The sequence below is a fragment of the Brachycentrus maculatus genome, unplaced genomic scaffold (assembly GCF_059751285.1).
Source record: "Brachycentrus maculatus isolate JH-2025_06_01 unplaced genomic scaffold, ASM5975128v1 h1tg000109l, whole genome shotgun sequence".
In the NCBI taxonomy this organism is placed as follows: Eukaryota; Metazoa; Arthropoda; class Insecta; order Trichoptera; family Brachycentridae; genus Brachycentrus; species Brachycentrus maculatus.
This window is the reverse complement of record NW_028280862.1, coordinates 735,347-754,980: the sequence shown is the minus strand read 5'-3', so window position 1 is coordinate 754,980 and position 19,634 is coordinate 735,347. Positions and strand designations below refer to the sequence as shown.

General features: G+C 33.6%; 2 protein-coding genes across 6 annotated transcripts in view; one reads left to right on the top strand and one right to left on the bottom strand.

The window, feature by feature from the left end:
* The window catches only part of LOC148310063 (uncharacterized), a 29,252-nt gene extending 18,827 nt beyond the window's left edge, over positions 1 to 10,425 (bottom strand). The window contains exons 1-7 of the mRNA XM_088259058.1: positions 10,371 to 10,425; positions 10,112 to 10,235; positions 9,891 to 9,946; positions 7,974 to 8,142; positions 6,702 to 6,770; positions 5,971 to 6,085; positions 5,313 to 5,464 (exon numbers count right to left, since the gene is read on the bottom strand). Coding sequence (XP_088115184.1) covers positions 5,313 to 5,464; positions 5,971 to 6,085; positions 6,702 to 6,770; positions 7,974 to 8,142; positions 9,891 to 9,946; positions 10,112 to 10,192 — 642 coding nt within the window. The 5' untranslated portion in view covers positions 10,193 to 10,235; positions 10,371 to 10,425. The remainder of the gene's footprint in view (positions 1 to 5,312; positions 5,465 to 5,970; positions 6,086 to 6,701; positions 6,771 to 7,973; positions 8,143 to 9,890; positions 9,947 to 10,111; positions 10,236 to 10,370) is intronic.
* Positions 10,426 to 11,587: 1,162 nt separating this feature from the next.
* Positions 11,588 to 19,634, top strand: part of LOC148310062 (CLIP-associating protein-like) — an 80,704-nt gene continuing 72,657 nt past the window's right edge. For 2 of the 5 annotated variants that reach the window (XM_088259056.1, XM_088259054.1), the window contains exons 1-2: positions 11,592 to 11,709; positions 16,387 to 16,607. The gene's annotated coding sequence lies outside the window, so the exon portion shown is untranslated. Of the gene's footprint in view, positions 11,723 to 16,386; positions 16,608 to 19,634 lie in introns of all 5 variants that reach the window. The other 3 variants (XM_088259055.1, XM_088259053.1, XM_088259057.1) reach the window with 2 other exon arrangements.

Here is a 19,634-nt window from a genome sequence, read left to right as displayed (position 1 = left end):
GTTGTGTGTAAATAGTATCACTATTTCTTAAAATCTACTGTGACACGTGTTTCGATGCATTCCGCATCATTTTCTTTAATCATTGTCTGTTCCACATTCTTACATCTCCTCATAAATATTCGTCGATCATTTTGATTCCTGACGCGTCCATATTCAAGCATTTTAAGTACTTGATCATGCTAAGTTTTCCTCTGCTTCTATTTCCAACTGGACTTGCCTCAAAGAATTGTTTTATTTATTCTCTCTTCACTCAATTGTTCCACTCACTCATGTCCAAACCTTTTCAACACAATTCAATTCAATTTATTCAATAATTAATATATACATTACAAACAAACATTTAAGGCGTATACATTAAAAAAACAAATTAAAAATTACACAAGAAGACTCTTGTTAAATGTGTAGAAGAATCTCGCCTCGGAAAACTCCTTCGGACACATGGAACAGATCAATATCCAATGTGATATTGTTCAACATAGCGGTAGCTCTTCCTACAGGCATAACCATCGGCAGGTTGGTCCTGTGTATAGGAATGTGAAACAATCTATGCCGACGCTGTCTTAGGTAACTATCGGGAACATACAGACCAATGCTCTGGATAATTTCAGGATTATCGATCATACCGCGCAACAATCGATAAAAATGCGTAATCAAATACGCATTCCACACTGACTCCTGACCTGACCACTTCAAGTTCTCGAAATATTTGATCATCACAAGTTTTCCTCTGTCACCCTCTGCTTATATTACAAATCATATTGCCTCTTTAGGGCGTTTGTGCACTACACGGAATTACACGGAATATTACCGTCCGGCACGTCAGTTAGCGTTTTAAAACGATGATCTTTATTTTAAATTCTTTTACATTATAAATTCATATATAAAAAAATATGAATAAAATATAATTACAAAAAAAGATCCCACAAAGACATGGCCTGTGTGTGAGTATATAATTTAGGTCATAGTAAAGGGCACTGGCAAGAATACAATAGGTGTTATAAGTAGAACTAGGATAATAGTGTTAATATAAAATACAAAAAATACTATCAGAAAACAAAAAAAATATATTTATTTTTTAAATTAAATTAAGAATTTAAAAACATAAAAAAGATGAAAAACTAAAAAGTTAGCAAGCATGTATTTCATGAGTGGCTTGGATTGCCTTGTGCTTTTGTGCATCTTTCTTCAGATCGGTGCTTTTGATCAGTGCGTGAACACGTAGCGCATAAATTCGATCACGCTTAACTGTCGAAGTCGCTTTCATTTTTCAAAACCCGGACTGCCGGACAGTAAAAGTACGGGTAGTGCACAAACGCCCCTACTGTTCTCTCTACACTCATTCGATTCACATGCCCAAACTATCTCGACACACCTTTAATTTTATCGATAATTTTAAAATGATAATAGTTCTAACTATACTTCTAATTGGCAAAAAGCAAATATTGATTACAAAAAGTTTCCACACCATCAACTAGCTGACAGTACTGGTAAACAACTGGTTTAAAAATGCCGAAAAGAAACACAAGTCCGAGAGTAATGTTGTCACGAAGTTATCCACACTACATGATAAAGGAATTATCTTGCTTTTGACAATGACAATGCTATCTATCACAAGGTGAAAAAGTCATTAAAAAATATGAAGTCAAATGAATCATAAATTGTTTATTAATTAATTAACCTTTAAATGCCCATGCGGGACATAACGAGTAAAAATAAAACCCTTATCCGCACCCCAATGGTGCATAGGGCACTGCTTCATATAAACGCAGTTCTATCTTGATCGTTTACACATGAGGAAAGGTGATTTCAATTTCAACAATAATTTCAACAATTTATTCAACAAAAAAATAATACATATATACAAAACAAACAATATTCAACGGGCATATATTAAAAATAGTAGATGGTAAAAATAGGATGTCCGGCTGACGGAAATCTTAACACACCGTTTGCGGGAAACATTTAAAAGACGCTTTTAAATATATATTTTTATAGGAATAAAACATTTTAATAAACTACTTGCAAGAATAAAAAATATATTCAATTTAAAATCTTTCAAAAATGATTTACAAAAACATATAAGGCAAACTCCCGTTTGATTACCATTTATTATTTCTTATTTATATGTACAAACCCTGTAAGCGAACTCCCTCTCTAAACACGAGTAATCTGCTCTCTTAGTGAGGTAGCACGTAAAAAAAAAAATATATATATATATATATATATATATATATATATATATATATATATATATATATATATATATATATATATATATATATATATATATATATATATATATATATATATATATATATATATATATATATATATATATATATATATATATATATATATATATATATATATATATATATATATATATATATATATATATATATATATATATATATATATATATATATATATATATATATATATATATATATATATATATATATATATATATATATATATATATATATATATATATATATATATATATATATATATATATATATATATATATATATATATATATATATATATATATATATATATATATATATATATATATATATATATATATATATATATATATATATATATATATATATATATATATATATATATATATATATATATATATATATATATATATATATATATATATATATATATATATATATATATATATATATATATATATATATATGTAACTATGTTGATTATTTTGCCATACAATGTATCTTTGATTAAAAAATTTATAATAAAAAATAAAAAAATGCTGTTAGTAGAAAGGGAAAAACCCTTGTAAGCATTCTATTTGGTTACTTTTGGTAGAGCTCAAGAGACGCCAAAACACATTGCATAGATCGGAATCAGTTTGCAGTTATTTGTGATTAGTATAAGACCCTAATTAGTATAAACCAAATGCCGCCTATACAATGCCTGCATTGCTCCTGTTCTCTTATACGGCTGTGAAACATGGCACCTTACAAGGGCCCAAAGCAGCCGTGTACTAAGCTTTGAGAACAGGTGTTTGCGGAGAATCTTAGGCGTGCGGTGGTTTGACTTTGTGAGGAATGAAGAGATAAGGCGTAGGACGCAGCAAATCTTGGTCACAACTGTCGTCAAAAAAAGGCGATTCAGTTGGCTTGGCCACGTACTCCGCATGCCTCCTGAGAGCCTTAATCAAGCTTGCCTCTTTTACAAGGCATCAGGTTCGCGCCGCCCAGGACGACCATTGCTGACAATTCGTCGGCAGTTCTCGTCAGAACTTCGCGACGCGGATCTGACTTGGGAGGATGCAAGGGAGCTGGCAGCTGACAGAAAAGCCTGGAGACAGTTTGTGGACTCCATATGCTCCACCTAGGGAGCGGATATGGTTATTATTATTATTATTATTATATATATATATATATATATATATATATATATATATATATATATATATATATATATATATATATATATATATATATGTAACTATGTTGATTATTTTGCCATACAATGTATCTTTGATTAAAAAATTTATAATAAAAAATAAAAAAATGCTGTTAGTAGAAAGGGAAAAACCCTTGTAAGCATTCTATTTGGTTACTTTTGGTAGAGCTCAAGAGACGCCAAAACACATTGCATAGATCGGAATCAGTTTGCAGTTATTTGTGATTAGTATAAGACCCTAATTAGTATACTAATTAGGGTCGGGGTGATGAAAAAACCCTCCGACAACAATGTCGTCAGAATACTGGTAAAAGTGTTAGCTCTAAAATCTCTGTTCTTTAACCCATCAGTTTTTTTTCAAAACATGTATACAAAGACACTAATTGAATGTATCCCCGCAAGTAAGAAAGTTGCCCCGCCCGGAGGGGAGGTGATATGGGTTGTCAAACGAGGAGGCCCTAATATTTTGTACCTGATAAAACGAGAACAAACATAGGAATAATCTTTAATGCAGAAAAAGGTACCGCGTACTAAACATTTGATGTTTAATGCGCAGTCCAACAGCCGACCAATGACACCGCGCGCGTGGCTGCGGCGTCAACGGCGTTCAAATTCAACCGAGTTATAAAAATAAACTCATAAAATTATAACTTTTACTGTTTTACTAATAAATATGGTACATATAACTATTATGCACGTATTTTATTGTGTGTCTAGATCAGAAATGTGATAAATTAACATGAAAACTTGAAAAAATAACTCAATAAAACATTACTCCTGGGATGTAAAGTTTTGATTTCTCACTGATTTTAGTTGGTATTTCGATCAAAAGGATAATTCTATCCTTACAGGGACATCTTTGGTCAAGTGTCGTCAATAAATTTGTATTAAAATTATAAGAAATAATGCATTACAAAAAGCTTTCTTTACTGATTTGTAGATATCACACGAAAGTATCTTTATAATATGAAGTACCAAGAATGGGGGCGTGGCTTGGCGGGGGTTGATTTGCAAATGTAAAAATATACCTAGCGCCAACGGTTGGCGGCTGATAGGCCGATGGGTTAAAGCTTTTTGCCTGCATAAAATACCCGCTATTAAACTTAAAGTTGAATTTACTTGTAAAACCACATAAATATGACATATCAAACTACTTTACTAGCGTATTTTATTTATTGTTTCGGCATTAACTTGTGGTAAGACATGTTACAATGATTAAAGAAAACACATAATAGATACTAATCACTCATTTCACTCTCATAAATTAAAATTATTACACCTTGTTCCATATAAAGGCCAAATTATGAATTATCTTGAAAATTTAGAAATCCAAAAAAACCTAAATTCTTATAATAATTTATTGAATTATATATATTGTTTCAAAATTCTTCACCTTTGCTTTCCATTTTTTCTTTGTTTTCAAACTCCGCCCCTTGACTAACCCCCTCCCCCTAACATTCCCCTCTCCTTATTTATAGAAAAATTTTATATTTTATATTTTAGTTACTATACAGACCTGAATGATGGAAGTTTAACTTCTGAAACATGTAGTCTTTAATAAAACTCAAGTGGTAAAAAACAAGTGTTTTCTTTAATTATTGTAACATGTCTTACCACAAAGTTAATGCCGAAACAATAAATAAAATATATAATATCCATAATTGTATTTGTTTGACTTTTTTAGAAAGTGATTTCTTTAATCATTTATTAGCATATTTTTCCAGTTTATAAAATGTTCAAAACTTTATAATATGTATTAAGTCAAAATATCATATTTTTCGAGTTTTTTGACGGTACACCCACAATGTGTTAATAGATAAAATGAGATACAAGGAATGATTCTGTGTGAAATTGTATTTTTTTACCACTGATTGCGGAGTTTTGGGAGCTGGTGCTGACCTCTTGGCTCTCTTGGGTGTCGCAGCGGCCAGCGCCTCTTTCTCTATCCCTGTCTCCCCCGGAGTGTCCTCGCTCGTCACAGCCGCCACTGCCTCAGGGGCCACTTCCGGAGCCGCTACTAACAACAGCAAAAAAGGGACAATAGGGTATTATCACTCGTGAGGAATATCTAATTTAACATACTCAACTTATAAAGGATTGTGTAAGACTGTGTGTTTTTAACAGCCGATATAATCAATACTTTCATTCTTATATCATTTTCTTTTGCAAAATTCGCCTTCGTAAAAACGATGTTTTCGTAAGTTGGTAACAAATGACGTCAGAAAGGGTTTGAATCATCAAACCCTTATCAAAAAAACTAACACTTTAACCACTTCATTAATGCTAGGGTTTTTTTTATAAAAAATGTTTTAAAAAAACATTGTTTCGAAATTGGATCATATATATAGAATTTCCAAGAATTTGAGTAGTGTGGTTGTCAATCATGGGTAGGGTTGGTGAATGTTACACATGTGTAATAATAATAAAATCCTTATCCGCACCCCATGGTGCATAGGGCACTGCATCATATAAAATAACATCCACGTTGGGATGTTAAAATGTCGTGCACTTTGCATTGCTCACCATCTCCGTTATTGGCTGCTTCTTCCGCATGGTCAGTCTCCATGTCATCCTTATCTTTTTCGGAGTCTTTGGTCCTGTCGGCAATAGATTCTTCTGTTCTGTCGCCATCTTCACCCTAAAAATTATTTATTGATTCGGCATTAATTCTGTGGAATGACATTGACATCTCATCAAAGATGAAGAAGAATATGGAAGTCTGGGCATTAACGGGGCTGACGGTTATGGGCTGACGGCTGATGATTATAATCCAGGATTCGGACCTCATATACTAATAAAAGAGTTTCTGCTCAATAATATAGCTTCTTTTCATCTCACCAATAGATGTCTCTAGTGAAGTTCTAGTGATTCAAGAAACGATGATTTGAAATTGGTTCATATATATATATATATACATATATATATATATATATATATATATATATATATATATATATATATATATATATATATATATATATATATATATATATATATATATATATATATATATATATATATATATATATAGAACATCCAAGAATTTGAGTAGTGTGGTTGTCAATAACGGGTAGAATTGGTGAGTGTTACAAGTGTGTAAAGTGATCACTTAAACCAGCCTACGACGGTCGTCAGCCCCTTAATTACCCAGACTTCTTATATCTTCCATATTCTTCTTCATCTTTGATGAGATGTCAAAAATACTATGAAATGTGTGTCGAGATGGTTTGGGGTTTTATTTTTATATTTCTTACCTTTTCTGCTTCAACGTCATTCTGTTCTGTCTCCGTCTCTGCAGTTTCATTGCCTTCTCCCGGTATAGACTGAAAACAATATTCATTATTAAAACACTCTTAATATGAAACAAAATTGTATCCCGATTTTACTGTGAATTTTCATTTGAAAGCTTTCGATGTCCCTGTTACTGCCAATCTAAATAAATACAAATTTGTAAAACCACCACCAAATTTTCTAGAAATGCCTCGGTGCAGGCAGTGAAAGAGATAAGTTTATGTTCTTCTCCGTCTTATTCCTCATTGCTGAGGGTTGTGACCCTTGCAGAAGCAATGACTCTTCTCCAGTTATCCCTTGACTGCGCTGCACGTAGCGCTCCAACCACTGAGGTGCCTGCTGCTGCCTTAATTTGATCGGTCCATCATGTGGGGGATCTTTTTCTCCCTCTCTTCTCCTCCAGGCTACCGATCACAACTAGTCGTTCCAGGCTATCCTCATTGCTACGCGCAATGTGTCCAAAGAACTGGAGAATCCGTCGGGTACAGATATTGGCCAGAGTCAAGCCATCCAAGCGTAGTTCCTGGTGAATGGACTCATTGGTGCGTCTAGCTGTCCAAGTCTATGTATTAAATGTTTAATCAAACGCTGATTTCTTGAGTCTACTAAGTTGTATTTTATTATTAAAAATTGTTTATTGTTTCGCCTGGTTATGGCATTTTAAAACGAATGTCGAATGTCATTCGTTTGAAAATGCTACATATAACTAGACGAAACAATTGTCAAAAAAATTATTTTTATGTATAATTTATATTTGAAGCAATAAAATTGTGATTTTCCATTTTATAATTAAAATGTATCTTTGTTTTAAAATCATCGTAAATATTTTATTATAACTTAATTATAATGTCTACCGGTTTCGAAGCTAACCGCTTCTTTATCAAGACTGATTAATACTTATTAAACATTTAATACATAAATTAAAATGGAGTTCTACAAAATAAAAGCCAAATCTATGAATATATATATATATATATATATATATATATATATATATATATATATATATATATATATATATATATATATATATATATATATATATATATATATATATAAATATATATATATATATATACATATATATATATATATATATATATATATATATATATATATATATATATATATATATATATATATGTACATATATTTTTTTTTTTTTGTGATTAGTAGTTAGTTGATGTAATATATAGTAATTTTCACACAAATAGAAAGAAATAAAAATATAATACCTCTGCAGTGAGGTTACCGGAGTCGGAGTTATCCACCAAGCCATGGCTGGCGATCTCCTCCTCTATCTGGTTGATTCCGTCGTTGAAGTCTTTCCGCTTGATCGCCTTGGCGAGGAACTGCTTCTTGTGCTCAAAGTAGTCGTACAAATCGTTGGGGGGCAGGTTGCCGCTGAAATTATTCATAAATATTTTTGACTAATTTACTCCATACCCATCTCAACACACATCTTTCTTAATTCATAGTACATACTAAGCATAAGGTATAGTAAATAAGAACGATGAAAAACGCCTTTAAGACAATATTTTGTAAAAATGGCGGTAAATATTATTGTTAACACATATCGCTCACTCCTTTCAAGAATGTCATATATCAAAAATTGACAATTTTCAGTTGTGCTTGTTTTCGGAATGCCTAGAAAATGTACTATATCCCAGCAAAAGCGGCATATTTTTAACTTAATATTTACCCGCTACAGGGCAGAAAGTGCTGTTTTTGCATTTAGAAGAAAAGGTATTGTTCAATTATTTAGTTTAAATATACTTAATATTTTTCAAATGGAGAAAAAACATTCAGGTTTTCCCTAAAAAGATTTGTTGCACAGTAAAAGTTCAATAAGTGGCTTGATATTTATTTTTAATACATTGTATCATATTTTCAAACTTTGAAAACAATCTCCTGAAAAATCAAGTTTTTTGATATGACGTTGTTGAAAGGAGTGAGCGATGAGTCGGGGAAATTAACAGCCAAATTTGGCAAAAACGCAGGTAATTATTTGAATCTTGTATACTAAAGGTTACAATTAAATATTTAAAAAAAAAATTGTTGTAAAAACTATTAATTTATTATATAATAACTTTCCTGTTGTTTTTTTAAGCTCACAAAATTGAAATATGCAGGTAAAATACAGAAAATTATGAAGAAATAAAAACTTTCAATTTGTGCTGTATTTTGTTTATTCTGGGCATTTTAAGAAATGGACATTTCTAACGCAAGAATCATGTGTTAATGAATCAAGTGTCTATTTCGAATATGAAAATATTGATGATTTAGATACCATTTTTGGAATAAACAGTTTAATTTTTTTTTGCGTTGTGTTCCTTTGGCATTTAACCAGCGATATAATGTTAGGGGCACCTGTGCAAATTATAAATAAAAAACATATATACGAGTAGATAATTTTGTTAAGCACCATCGCACATTATTTAAATGACTTTAAAAACAATGTCGGCTATGCTTTTTTTATATACGGTCCCATGGAGAATACTAAATATTGACTCAATTTAAATTCAAATGAGGGACCAATCACAAAACATACAATTTCATTCGCATTGCAATCAATGTCTATGGGCGTTTGACCACTACACGGGATTTCACTGTCCGGCAGTCCGGTTTTGAAAAATGAAAAAAGACTACGGCAGTTTAAACTAACTAACTAACTAACCATCACGCCACTTCTCCGCCACTAGGCAGAGAGAATAGAACGCCACACCACTCTGTCTTTGCAAACATTCTTCGCCTCTTCCAGGTTCATGCATCTCCTCATACATACCCGCCGATTGTTACGACTCCTAACCTGACCACTTTCAAGTATTTGGCATACCTGATCGTGCCATGTTTTTCTCGGTCTTCCTCTGCTCTATTTTACAGTTTAGCGTGATTGAATTTACGCGCAACGTGTTCACGCACCGATAAAGACCTCCGATCCGAAGAAAGATGGACAAAAGCACAAGCCAATCCAAGCCAATCGTCCTTTTAAAACGCTAACTGACGTGCCGGACGGTAAAATTACACGGAATTCCGGGTAGTGGACAAGCGCCCTCTGGGTAAAAGAGAGTATAAAATCGGCATAGGATTATATTTTTTACGTCTAGTTTTACGTGACAATATCATTTAGAAATATACAAGTATTCACTTACGTTTCTCCGGTTCCATAAAAATAAATATTATACTTCTTTCCATTTATAGTTGTGACCTAAAAATACATTTAAAATTTTTAATAGATTGATACAAGTTATTAAACCGAAACAAGGTTAGGTAGCCTAGGACCAAAATTTGACAACTATTACTGTCTCGAGATAAGGAACTTGATTTTATCAGACATGATTATAATACAGAATAGAGGCAATGAAGCAGTTACCTTAGCTGGCCATGCAGGGTAACCTTTCACTTTAGCAAAGACTAGATCGCCCGGCTTGAATATTTTGGCCTTTTTTACCATTTTGTACAAATGATTAGCTGGCTGAGTTTAGTGCGAAGATGATCTGTAAAAAATAGTGTTTTTACGTTTTAAATGCTTTAAAATATCGGATGTTGGAATAAACAAACTTGTATTTATTACAAAAGCAATCGTATTTAATAAATTGTTGGTTCAATTTATAAAATCTACAGATTATAACCTCAAAGCCCGCCACAAACGCCAGCGACGGTAACGACAAATAAACAAAACATGGCGGCGGCTGACGCGTATTTTTTTATACCTTGTTTTTAAATAATGACAGTACTTACTTTTATTTATTTTAACCCTTCGTTTTTATATTTCGATACAAAATTCAAAAATAGATTACACTTGTGCTAAATGGTATGTCATAAGCAAATCGGTTAGTGATGTAAAGCTAAGTTTACTTTTAAGTTCCTTTATATTTTGTTCTTACCTTACGTTCATATTGAACATAAATATTTCGATGTTGTCTTTTTAATTAACTAAATACATTTTTTTTTTTTAAATAATTTTTGAAAAATACAGGAAAGCAGGCTTTTGTAAATAATTATATCATATATAAAATATCACTATTACAAATACATTATTATTTAATTTTTTGAAAAGAAATGCGGAAGAAAACTACGAAAATATCATTTTTAAATACATATCTTTCTGTGAGTTTATAGGGGTTTATCGATAACCGAAAACCTTAATGCGCAAATGGTCTTTCTCATACTGCTTATTGATCTCTAAATATTTAAATTGAATAGTATTTTTTACAGACCAAAGTGGCCTGTTCAAAAGGAATTAATTTGTAATTGAGTGATCACAATCATAAGCCGACTCTTAATTATTGTAATACGGAATTCTTTCCTTCTTGTTCTGGTGCCTCTCCAATTATTGGACATAGGTCAACTTGCTGAAAAATCTTGAGCCATCCCTCAACAGGACAAAAAGATCCTTGTAATACTTGTCCACTTTATGTTGTGGAGCCAGGACATTCTGTTTCCCTATGTTGCTTCTGTCCTCCAGTTTTCCCCTCATTCTTTCTCCATCATCATTATTAATTAAACAAAAATTAAAATAATGAACCACAAATATTTAATTTAAAAAAATATAATGCTGTTGTTTTAATTCATTTAAGATAAAATAAGACAAATATTTATCAACGCTTATATCGTGTTATTTATTTATTCGTATTAATAACACGTTAAAAAAACTGATTTTTTAATTATAACAAAAATTATGTTTTAGAATACCGGACAAATTACTTCCATTAAAGTATAATGTACTTTATTTGATAATGATTAGTTTGGTAATTTTTGGGCAAGGGGTTAAAAAAAAGAGTAAGTAAGTAGGTACTAAAAGTGATAAGGTCACGTGACTAATATTTTAATTCGCGCATGCGCCGTCGATTGTACAATTTCAAAATGATGGCTGCCCGTCTCGCTGATATCGCCCCGTGTTGTTACTAAATCCGATTTTTCATCCGACCGTTCCGAGATAGTGTAAATAACCCAATCGCGAGTTAATATGTGAGTGATCCGAGTGCGTATTCATTTTTATGTTTGCAACGGCCGTGCTGCATGCCGTTAGTGGCGCTTCTCAAAATGGAAGTCCTGCCCACTTTTATTAGCAAATGTTTTTATTCTAACGTCTTTTGTTTCACGCGTGCGGATTTCAGTGTGGTGCTTTGCGTTTATGTAAAGGAAACGGTTCCGAAATTGATCTTAAAGATATGATTTCGCCTCTAGGGCAATATTTACGTTTCCATCGGTGGTTTGGCCTTGGTCGAGCTTAATTCCTATTTTGACAGTTCCTCACTTTAACGAAGGTGGACCCGGATCTATTTTGTGATCCGATTCATTACGATCAGTCATTGTATCTGAATCATTTAACCCAATCTTCGTTTGGTTTCTTTATTTTCATTCTACCATGGTTAAGATATGGATTTAGTGTTTAGATTAACAACCTACAGCCCGTTAAATTAGGTATCTTGTTATTGTATTTACCCCATGATCGCCTATTGTGAATAATGAATCACCCATTATTTACAGCAGCTGATCATGTGAAACAATGTTGAGTACCTTGTAGAGGGATTGTTGAATATCTCGGACTTTTGTGCAATATTATTTGAATTTTTTTCATGTTATTAAAAATCTTTGTTTTAGAAATTGCTGTTTGCTTCCAATATTGTAAAATCGTCACGTGAGTTTAAAAGAGTCATATTAATATAGGCTTCGCGTATGTATATTCAAAGAGCCCTAGTGCCCTAGAAGTAGTATTTTATAAAAATAGCGCCCTTTAAATCATCCAATATTATTATTATTTTAAACTCTTCTCTCTTTTAAACACCTACAACTTCCAGTCAGTGCATAGGGTACCTATTGGATTTCCGCGCGCCAAATACATGAAAACAATATGGTCATTAGAAAGGAATAATGCCGAACTGGTTAAAAAAACGAACGATTACATTATATTTTCGAATCGGTTCGGTGAATCGGTTCGTTTACGAGTTTACCTCTCGGCCAATCTAAAGATTGACGTAATGTGTAACCGGTGCGAAATACCTTCTTTTTTCACCTTGCGGGTCGAATGTTTTCCAATTATCACTCCATTCTTTCACGGACCCGTACAAAAAAACCTTCCCAATTCACCCAATCCGCCATTCTCGTAACGTGTTTGTTTTCCTTCACCTTACAGTGTCTGTTTGATCAATCCATGATGTCATTACTTTATGCTAATTCTTAATTCAGCCTTCTGCCCAATCTAGGTTGGTGAATTGCCTTTATTAAGTGTAAATATTATAATAAACAATTGGGATAAGTAGTTCTCTTTCCGTTCGTGCATTTTTGTGGCATTAAAAATCGCGAGTTTTTTGTTTTTCTTTTCTTCTGTGACATCAGTAAAAAAGTAAATAACGTCTCACATACGTAACATAACCTGCAAAAGATAACGGCTTTTTATCAGAACGCAATCAAAATATTTAATTCTGGAATGCGAGATTATCAGTGTATTATTAAATGTGACCTAAAATTAAAGATAACCCAATTTTCAAAATATCAACATTGGTTTTATAATTTTCACTTTTAAATCGTTTCTCGTTTTATTTGCAATTTGCGCAATTCAAATAGTCAAAATATTCTATTTATCAAAGAAAGACGTGTTTTGATAATGAAATAACCGTCAGAGAGTCATAATTTTTCTGCACACAGTTATAAGTTTTGAAACTCAAGGAAGGTTGAAAAATTCTTGTCATGATTTAAGTGCGTATTTGATTGCAAAGATGTCAGATGCTTGGATAATTATCATGTATGCATTAAGATATGGAAACAAAACTGCATTTAATAATATACGTTTTATCATCTCTACCTGAATGATGTTATTATATATTTTTTCAAATTTTAAAAGATAAATATTTATGTTTTTACTATTTTCAAAAATACTTAAATTTCATTTAATTTCTGTGAGCCTAGGCTACTCATTATTAGAAATAGGTATCAAATTATGGTAGAGTAAGTTCGATCTGAGAAACTCCGACTCAAGAGTCCGTGACACTAACCACGGGACCATAACCCGACAATTAATATATTAAAATAAAGAAGTGTAGTGCTTAGAGTGTTTGGCTACCTCGTTGGAGTTCCCCGGTTCGATTCCCAGGAGAGTCAAAATAAATAGGAGTGATTTTTCTCTCATATATTTTATATTACCTTGGACTGATAACTGAAGCGCAGGGCTGCTCACCATTGTTTCATGTATTTAACGATTAAGATAACACTGCTTGTGTAGGATGCAGTGCCCTAAACTCTATTGGGTGCAGATAAGGGTTGGAAAAAAAATAAGTAGAAAACAAAACATACTAGGAAAAATTGCAACAATACTTTATGTACTAATTTGAAATGCTCCATTGAAAGCTGTCCCCCCGCATGCCCAGATCTGATACAGAAGCATCTAGGCTTCCTGACAGATCTGCTCTTGCTAAGCAATTTTTTTTTTAACCAAGTTGTGAAATTTATTGAAAATGTGAAACAATATAAAATTGTACCCCAATTTTAGTGTGAATTTACATTTAAAAGCTTTCAATATACCTGTCACTGCTCAATATACCTGTCTTCAATATACCCGTCAAATGCTATCAAACTTCTGAGATGAATTGCTGTTTTATTGTAGTTTTTTTCATGACCCCCCGGGAATTGAACCTCCTGCGTGGTAGCCAAATACGCTATCCATTACACTACAGAGGCGTAACCTGTTTTTCGGGACAAATTCCCTATCACAACATTTTGTGTGTATCCAAACCCTTGTTCACAAACCTGTTTCTCTAATTAGGAGTCGTTTTTACATTTTGACATCTCAACATGGATGACTTCATTTTTTATTTTATTTAAATCACAATTTTAAACATATTTTAATTTTTTTTTGCAGAGACCCACCAAGCCACCTTGTGTGTCTTGTCGGTGGAGTTCTTTTTAAATACATTTTTACTGTTTTTAACCATTTTAACCTAATATACACACAAAAAGAGAATAATTAAAAATATAAACATTTTACAATTTTCATAAAATTAACTCTTGATCATTTACCCATTTCTTTATTTTGCCTTTGTTCCATATTTTATTTTGACCTCTAACATCCGTCGGCAACAAATTAAAAATGTTTGGAACGATTGCAGTGTTAGACTCCCATGTTTACTGTTAATTCTTGAGACTATCAAACCTTCGTAGTAGGTAAATCGTGTATCATGGTGGTGTACTAGAAGATTTTAATATTTTTGTCTAGTTTGTTGTTCAACGATGATACTCATCCACAATATTTGATTTGTCGTGATGTCAATTCAATGTTATGTAAAAATTATTTATCTGCTCCACATTACTCATTGGTCTTCCACTTCATCTCTTGCCTTCTATTTTTCCCTTTTTATAAGCCATTGATAGTAAGAACCCACGGGAATAAAACATTTTTTTATGAAGCGGTCTCTTGTATCCATGTTTTTTTTTACAATGGTGTAAAATGAGAGGACCTTAAGCCAAATCTCTTTCAAAGAAGTTTCTCTTATGTTCTTCTTCTTCTAACACTTGTCCACACCCAATGGTGCATAGGGCACTGCATCACATTAACACAGTGTTATCTGGAAGGTACATTCATGAAGGCAAGGTGATCACTTCTGAGCTTTAGGGACCAGTACTCTCTTTTAAAGAAGTTTCTCTTATGGCTCTTCTTCTTCTGACACTTGTCCGAACCCAATGGTGCATAGGGCACTGCATCATATTGGCACATCGTGTTATCTTGAAGGTACTTACACGAAGACAAGGTGATCACTTCTGCACTTCAGGGACCAGTACTTTCTTTTAATTTTTTTTTCTCTTATGTCTCTTCTTCTTCAAACCCTTCTCCGCACCCAATGGTGCATAGGGCACTAGATCTTATTGACGCAGTGTTATCTTACATGAAGGCAAAGTGAACACTTCTGCCTTTCAGGGACCTACCAGGGTAATATTAAATAAATATTAGAGTGTAATTCACTAATATATATTTTCACCCCCCCCCTCTTGGGAATCGAACCCGAGACCTCCAGCACGGAAGTTCCGGAATTCTCTCTGCCTCCGCAGGGGTAGGCAGAGAGAATAGAACGCCACACCACTCTGTCTTTGCAAACATTCTTCGCCTCTTCCACGTTCATGCATCTCCTCATACATACCCGCCGATTGTTACGACTCCCAACCTGACCACTTTCAAGTATTTGGCATACCTGATCGTGCCATGTTTTTCTCGACTTAGTAGACTCAAAAAATCTGTGTTTGATTTAAAATTAATAAATAATGTAATAGAGGAAACCAAAATATGAATTAAAAGCAAAATACATTGATGGATCAATGATCGAGAGTTCATATATTAAAAATGGTAGTGCGGTGGTTAGTTCTTCTTCTTCTTCTTCTCTAGCCTTCTATTCTCCACTGCAGGGATATAGATCTCTTACCACTTGAGTTTTATTAAAGACTACATGTTTCAGAAGTTAAACTTCCATCATCAGTTATTATACAGACCTGAATGATGGAAGTTTAACTTCTGAAACATGTAGTCTTTAATAAAACTGAAGTAGTATAAAACAAGTGTTTTCTTTAATTATTGTAACATGTCCTACCACAAAGTTAAAGCCAAAACATTAAATAAAATATATAATATCCATAATTGTATATTTTTTATTTTTTTAGAAAATAATTTAATAAGTGACTAAAATTAACCAACGCCGGTTATAGACTATAATATAATAAAAATAATAAAGTGAGTGTGATCAGTATGTGAATATATATATAGTTTTATAATATAGTGTGTAGTTTTTACGAGGAACATGATAAGCATTAAGGAGCTACCAAGTATTGGAAAGAAATCACTCTTGCCCGACACATAGCAGTCGATTACACCCTCTTAATATGTAAGTATACCTCAAATATTAATTAACTTTACAGATAGTAGAAGTCGTGATCTCTCTTCTTAGTCTTATTCCTCATTACTGAGGGTTGTGACCCTTATGGAAGCAATGACTCTTCTCCAGTTATCCCTTGACTGGGCTGCATGTAACGCTCCAACCACCTTAACTCTATCGGTCCATCGTGTGGGAATCTTCCTCTCCCTCTCTTCCCCTTCAGGCTACCGATCACGACCAGTTGTTCCAGGCTATCCTCATTGCCACGCGCAACGTGTCCAAAGAACTGGAGAATCAATCGGTCATGTACGTCATTGGCCAGAGTCTAGCCATTCGAGTGTAGTTCCTGGCGAATTGACTCGTTGGTGCGTCTAGTTGTCCATGGAATTCGGATTTATGCTTTTAAAAGCAGCAGAAGTCATGATATATCGCTCCTTTCAAGAACGTCATAAATCAAAAAACTTGATTTTTCAGGAGAATGTTTTTAAAGTTTAAAAATATAATACAATGTAATAAAAATAAATATCAAGCCACTTATTAAACTTTTTACTGTGCAACAGATCTTTTTAGGTAAAACCGGAAGATTTTTTCTCCATTTGAAAAATATTTAGTATACTAAAAAAAATAATTAAACAATACCTTTCCTTCAAAATGCAAAAACAACACATTCTGCCCTGTAGCGGGTAAATATGGAGTTAAAAATATGCCGCTTTTGCTGGGATATAGTACATTTTCTGGGCATTCCGAAATTATGCACAACTGAAAATTGACGATTTTTGATTTATGACGTTCTTGAAAGGAGTGAGCGATTTGTGGGTTTGGAATGCTCGGAGTCGCGTATGTCGGGATGAATGGAGTACATTAATAATTGTAATTGATTGTGCAAGAATTGAACCCGAGACCTATAAGTGCGTACGCGAGCGCTCGACTTTCTTTCTATCATTCGTATCAAGGCTGCTGCGAGCTGCAACTAGTCTCGTACAGGGTGCGCCGAAAATGTCTACCTCATTTTTTTCCCCTTTATTAACAGCTGTAGCTAGTTTGTATAAAATTTATTACATAGTTTGAATATTTCATTAATTTTTTTCATTCAAACCCTTTTCCGCACCCCAATGGTGCATAGGGCACTGCATTATAAACACAGTGTTATCTTGATCGTTAACACACGAAGGAAAGGTGATCAGCCTTCCGCTTCAGGTACCAGTCCAGGGTAATATTGAATAAATATTAGAGTGAAAAAATCACTTATATTTATTTGACCCCCCCCTGGGAATCGAACCCGGGACCTCCAGAACGGTAGCCGAGCGTGCTGACCATTACACTACGGAGGCGGACAGTTTGAATATACAGTTTAAAAAAAACCTTATTATTAAAACTAACTAACAATCACGCCGCTTCTCCGCAGGGGTAGGCAGAGAGAATCGAACGCCACACCACTCTGTCTTTGCAAACATTATTCGCCTTTTCTACATTCATGCATCTCCTCACACATACCCGACGATTATTACGACTCCTGACCCGGCCGCTTTCAAGTATTTGACATACCTGATTGTGCCAGGTTTTCCTCGGTCTTCCTCTATTATTATTTTAAATTCCTAAATTTATATCGTAACGAAAAATATATAAACACAGTTCTGTGGACGGATGGTTTGGGCATTTGAATTGAATGAGTGAAGAAAGAACTGTTAATTTAATATAAGTATGTAGTAAATGATGGAAATAGAGGCGGAGGAAGACAGGGAAATTTGGGATGATCAAATATTTCAACTAAAATATTTCATTGCCTGCCTCCGAGGTGTAATGGTTAGCGTGTTTAGCTACCGTGCTGTTGGTCCCTTGTTCGATTCCTAGGGGGGGGTTGAAAATAAATATTAGTGATTATACACTCTAATATTTATTTAATATTAACCTGGACTGGTCCCTGAAGCGCAGGAGTGATCACCTTGCCTTCATGTAGGTAACGATCAAGGTAACAATGCATCAATACGATGCAGTGCCCTATGCACCATCGGGTGCGGATAAGGGTCGGGAGAAGGAAGAAATATTTCAAATACTTGCGTGGTCGAAATAATCGGCGGGTATTTATGAGGAGATGCGTGAACGTGGAAGAGGCGAAAAACGTTTGCTAAAACACAGTGGTGTGGCGTTACGTTTTCTGTTTTACTGCCTACCCCTTCGGGATGCAGCGTGATCGTTGGTTAGTTAGTTAGTTGATAAATCGCTCACTCCTTTCAAGAACGTCTAAAATAAAAATAAAATCGACAATTTTCAGCTGTGCATGTTTTCGGAATGCCCAGAAAATGTACTATATCCCAGCAAAAGAGGCATATTTTTAACTTAATATTTACCCGCTACAGGGCAGAAAGTGTTGTTTTTGCATTTTGAAGAAAAGGTATTGTTTAATATTTTTTTTTAAAAACTAAATATTTTTCAAATGGAGAAAAAACATTCTGGCTTTATCTAAAAAGATCTGTTGCACAGTAAAAAGTTCAATAAGAGTCTTGATATTTATTTTTAATATATTGCTTGTACGTTGTACGTTCTCCTGAAGAATCAAGTTTTATTTTATTTATGACGTTCTTGAAAGGAGTGAGCGATATCGTAAATTGATGGTTTTTCGGGTCACCGTGTACCGCCATACTGGCAGACGCGACCGCTTCCAATTCGCTCTCGTGCTAAATGGGCATTAGTACCTACCGGCTTGACAAAAAATACACGACCGTGTAACTACACATTAATACCACAAACTGACTACACACTACAGACGTCCATGTATGTAGTACGCTAGCTGTGCACGCGAACCCGTCATTTCGGCAGCCTATTTTTGTAGACAAAACTTTTAAATGGTGCCATTGCAGATCGGAGAACGCATCGTCGCTCTCTCGGCTGACTGTCGTAACTGCGTTTGCACAATTTTTATTCATAAGAGCGATTTTGTCCTCATGCCGCTTCCTATATGATATAATACGAGCTTATTCCAAGCTCTTAAAGAGACTTAAATATAATGGATACCGTAACAAAAAATATTAAGAGCTC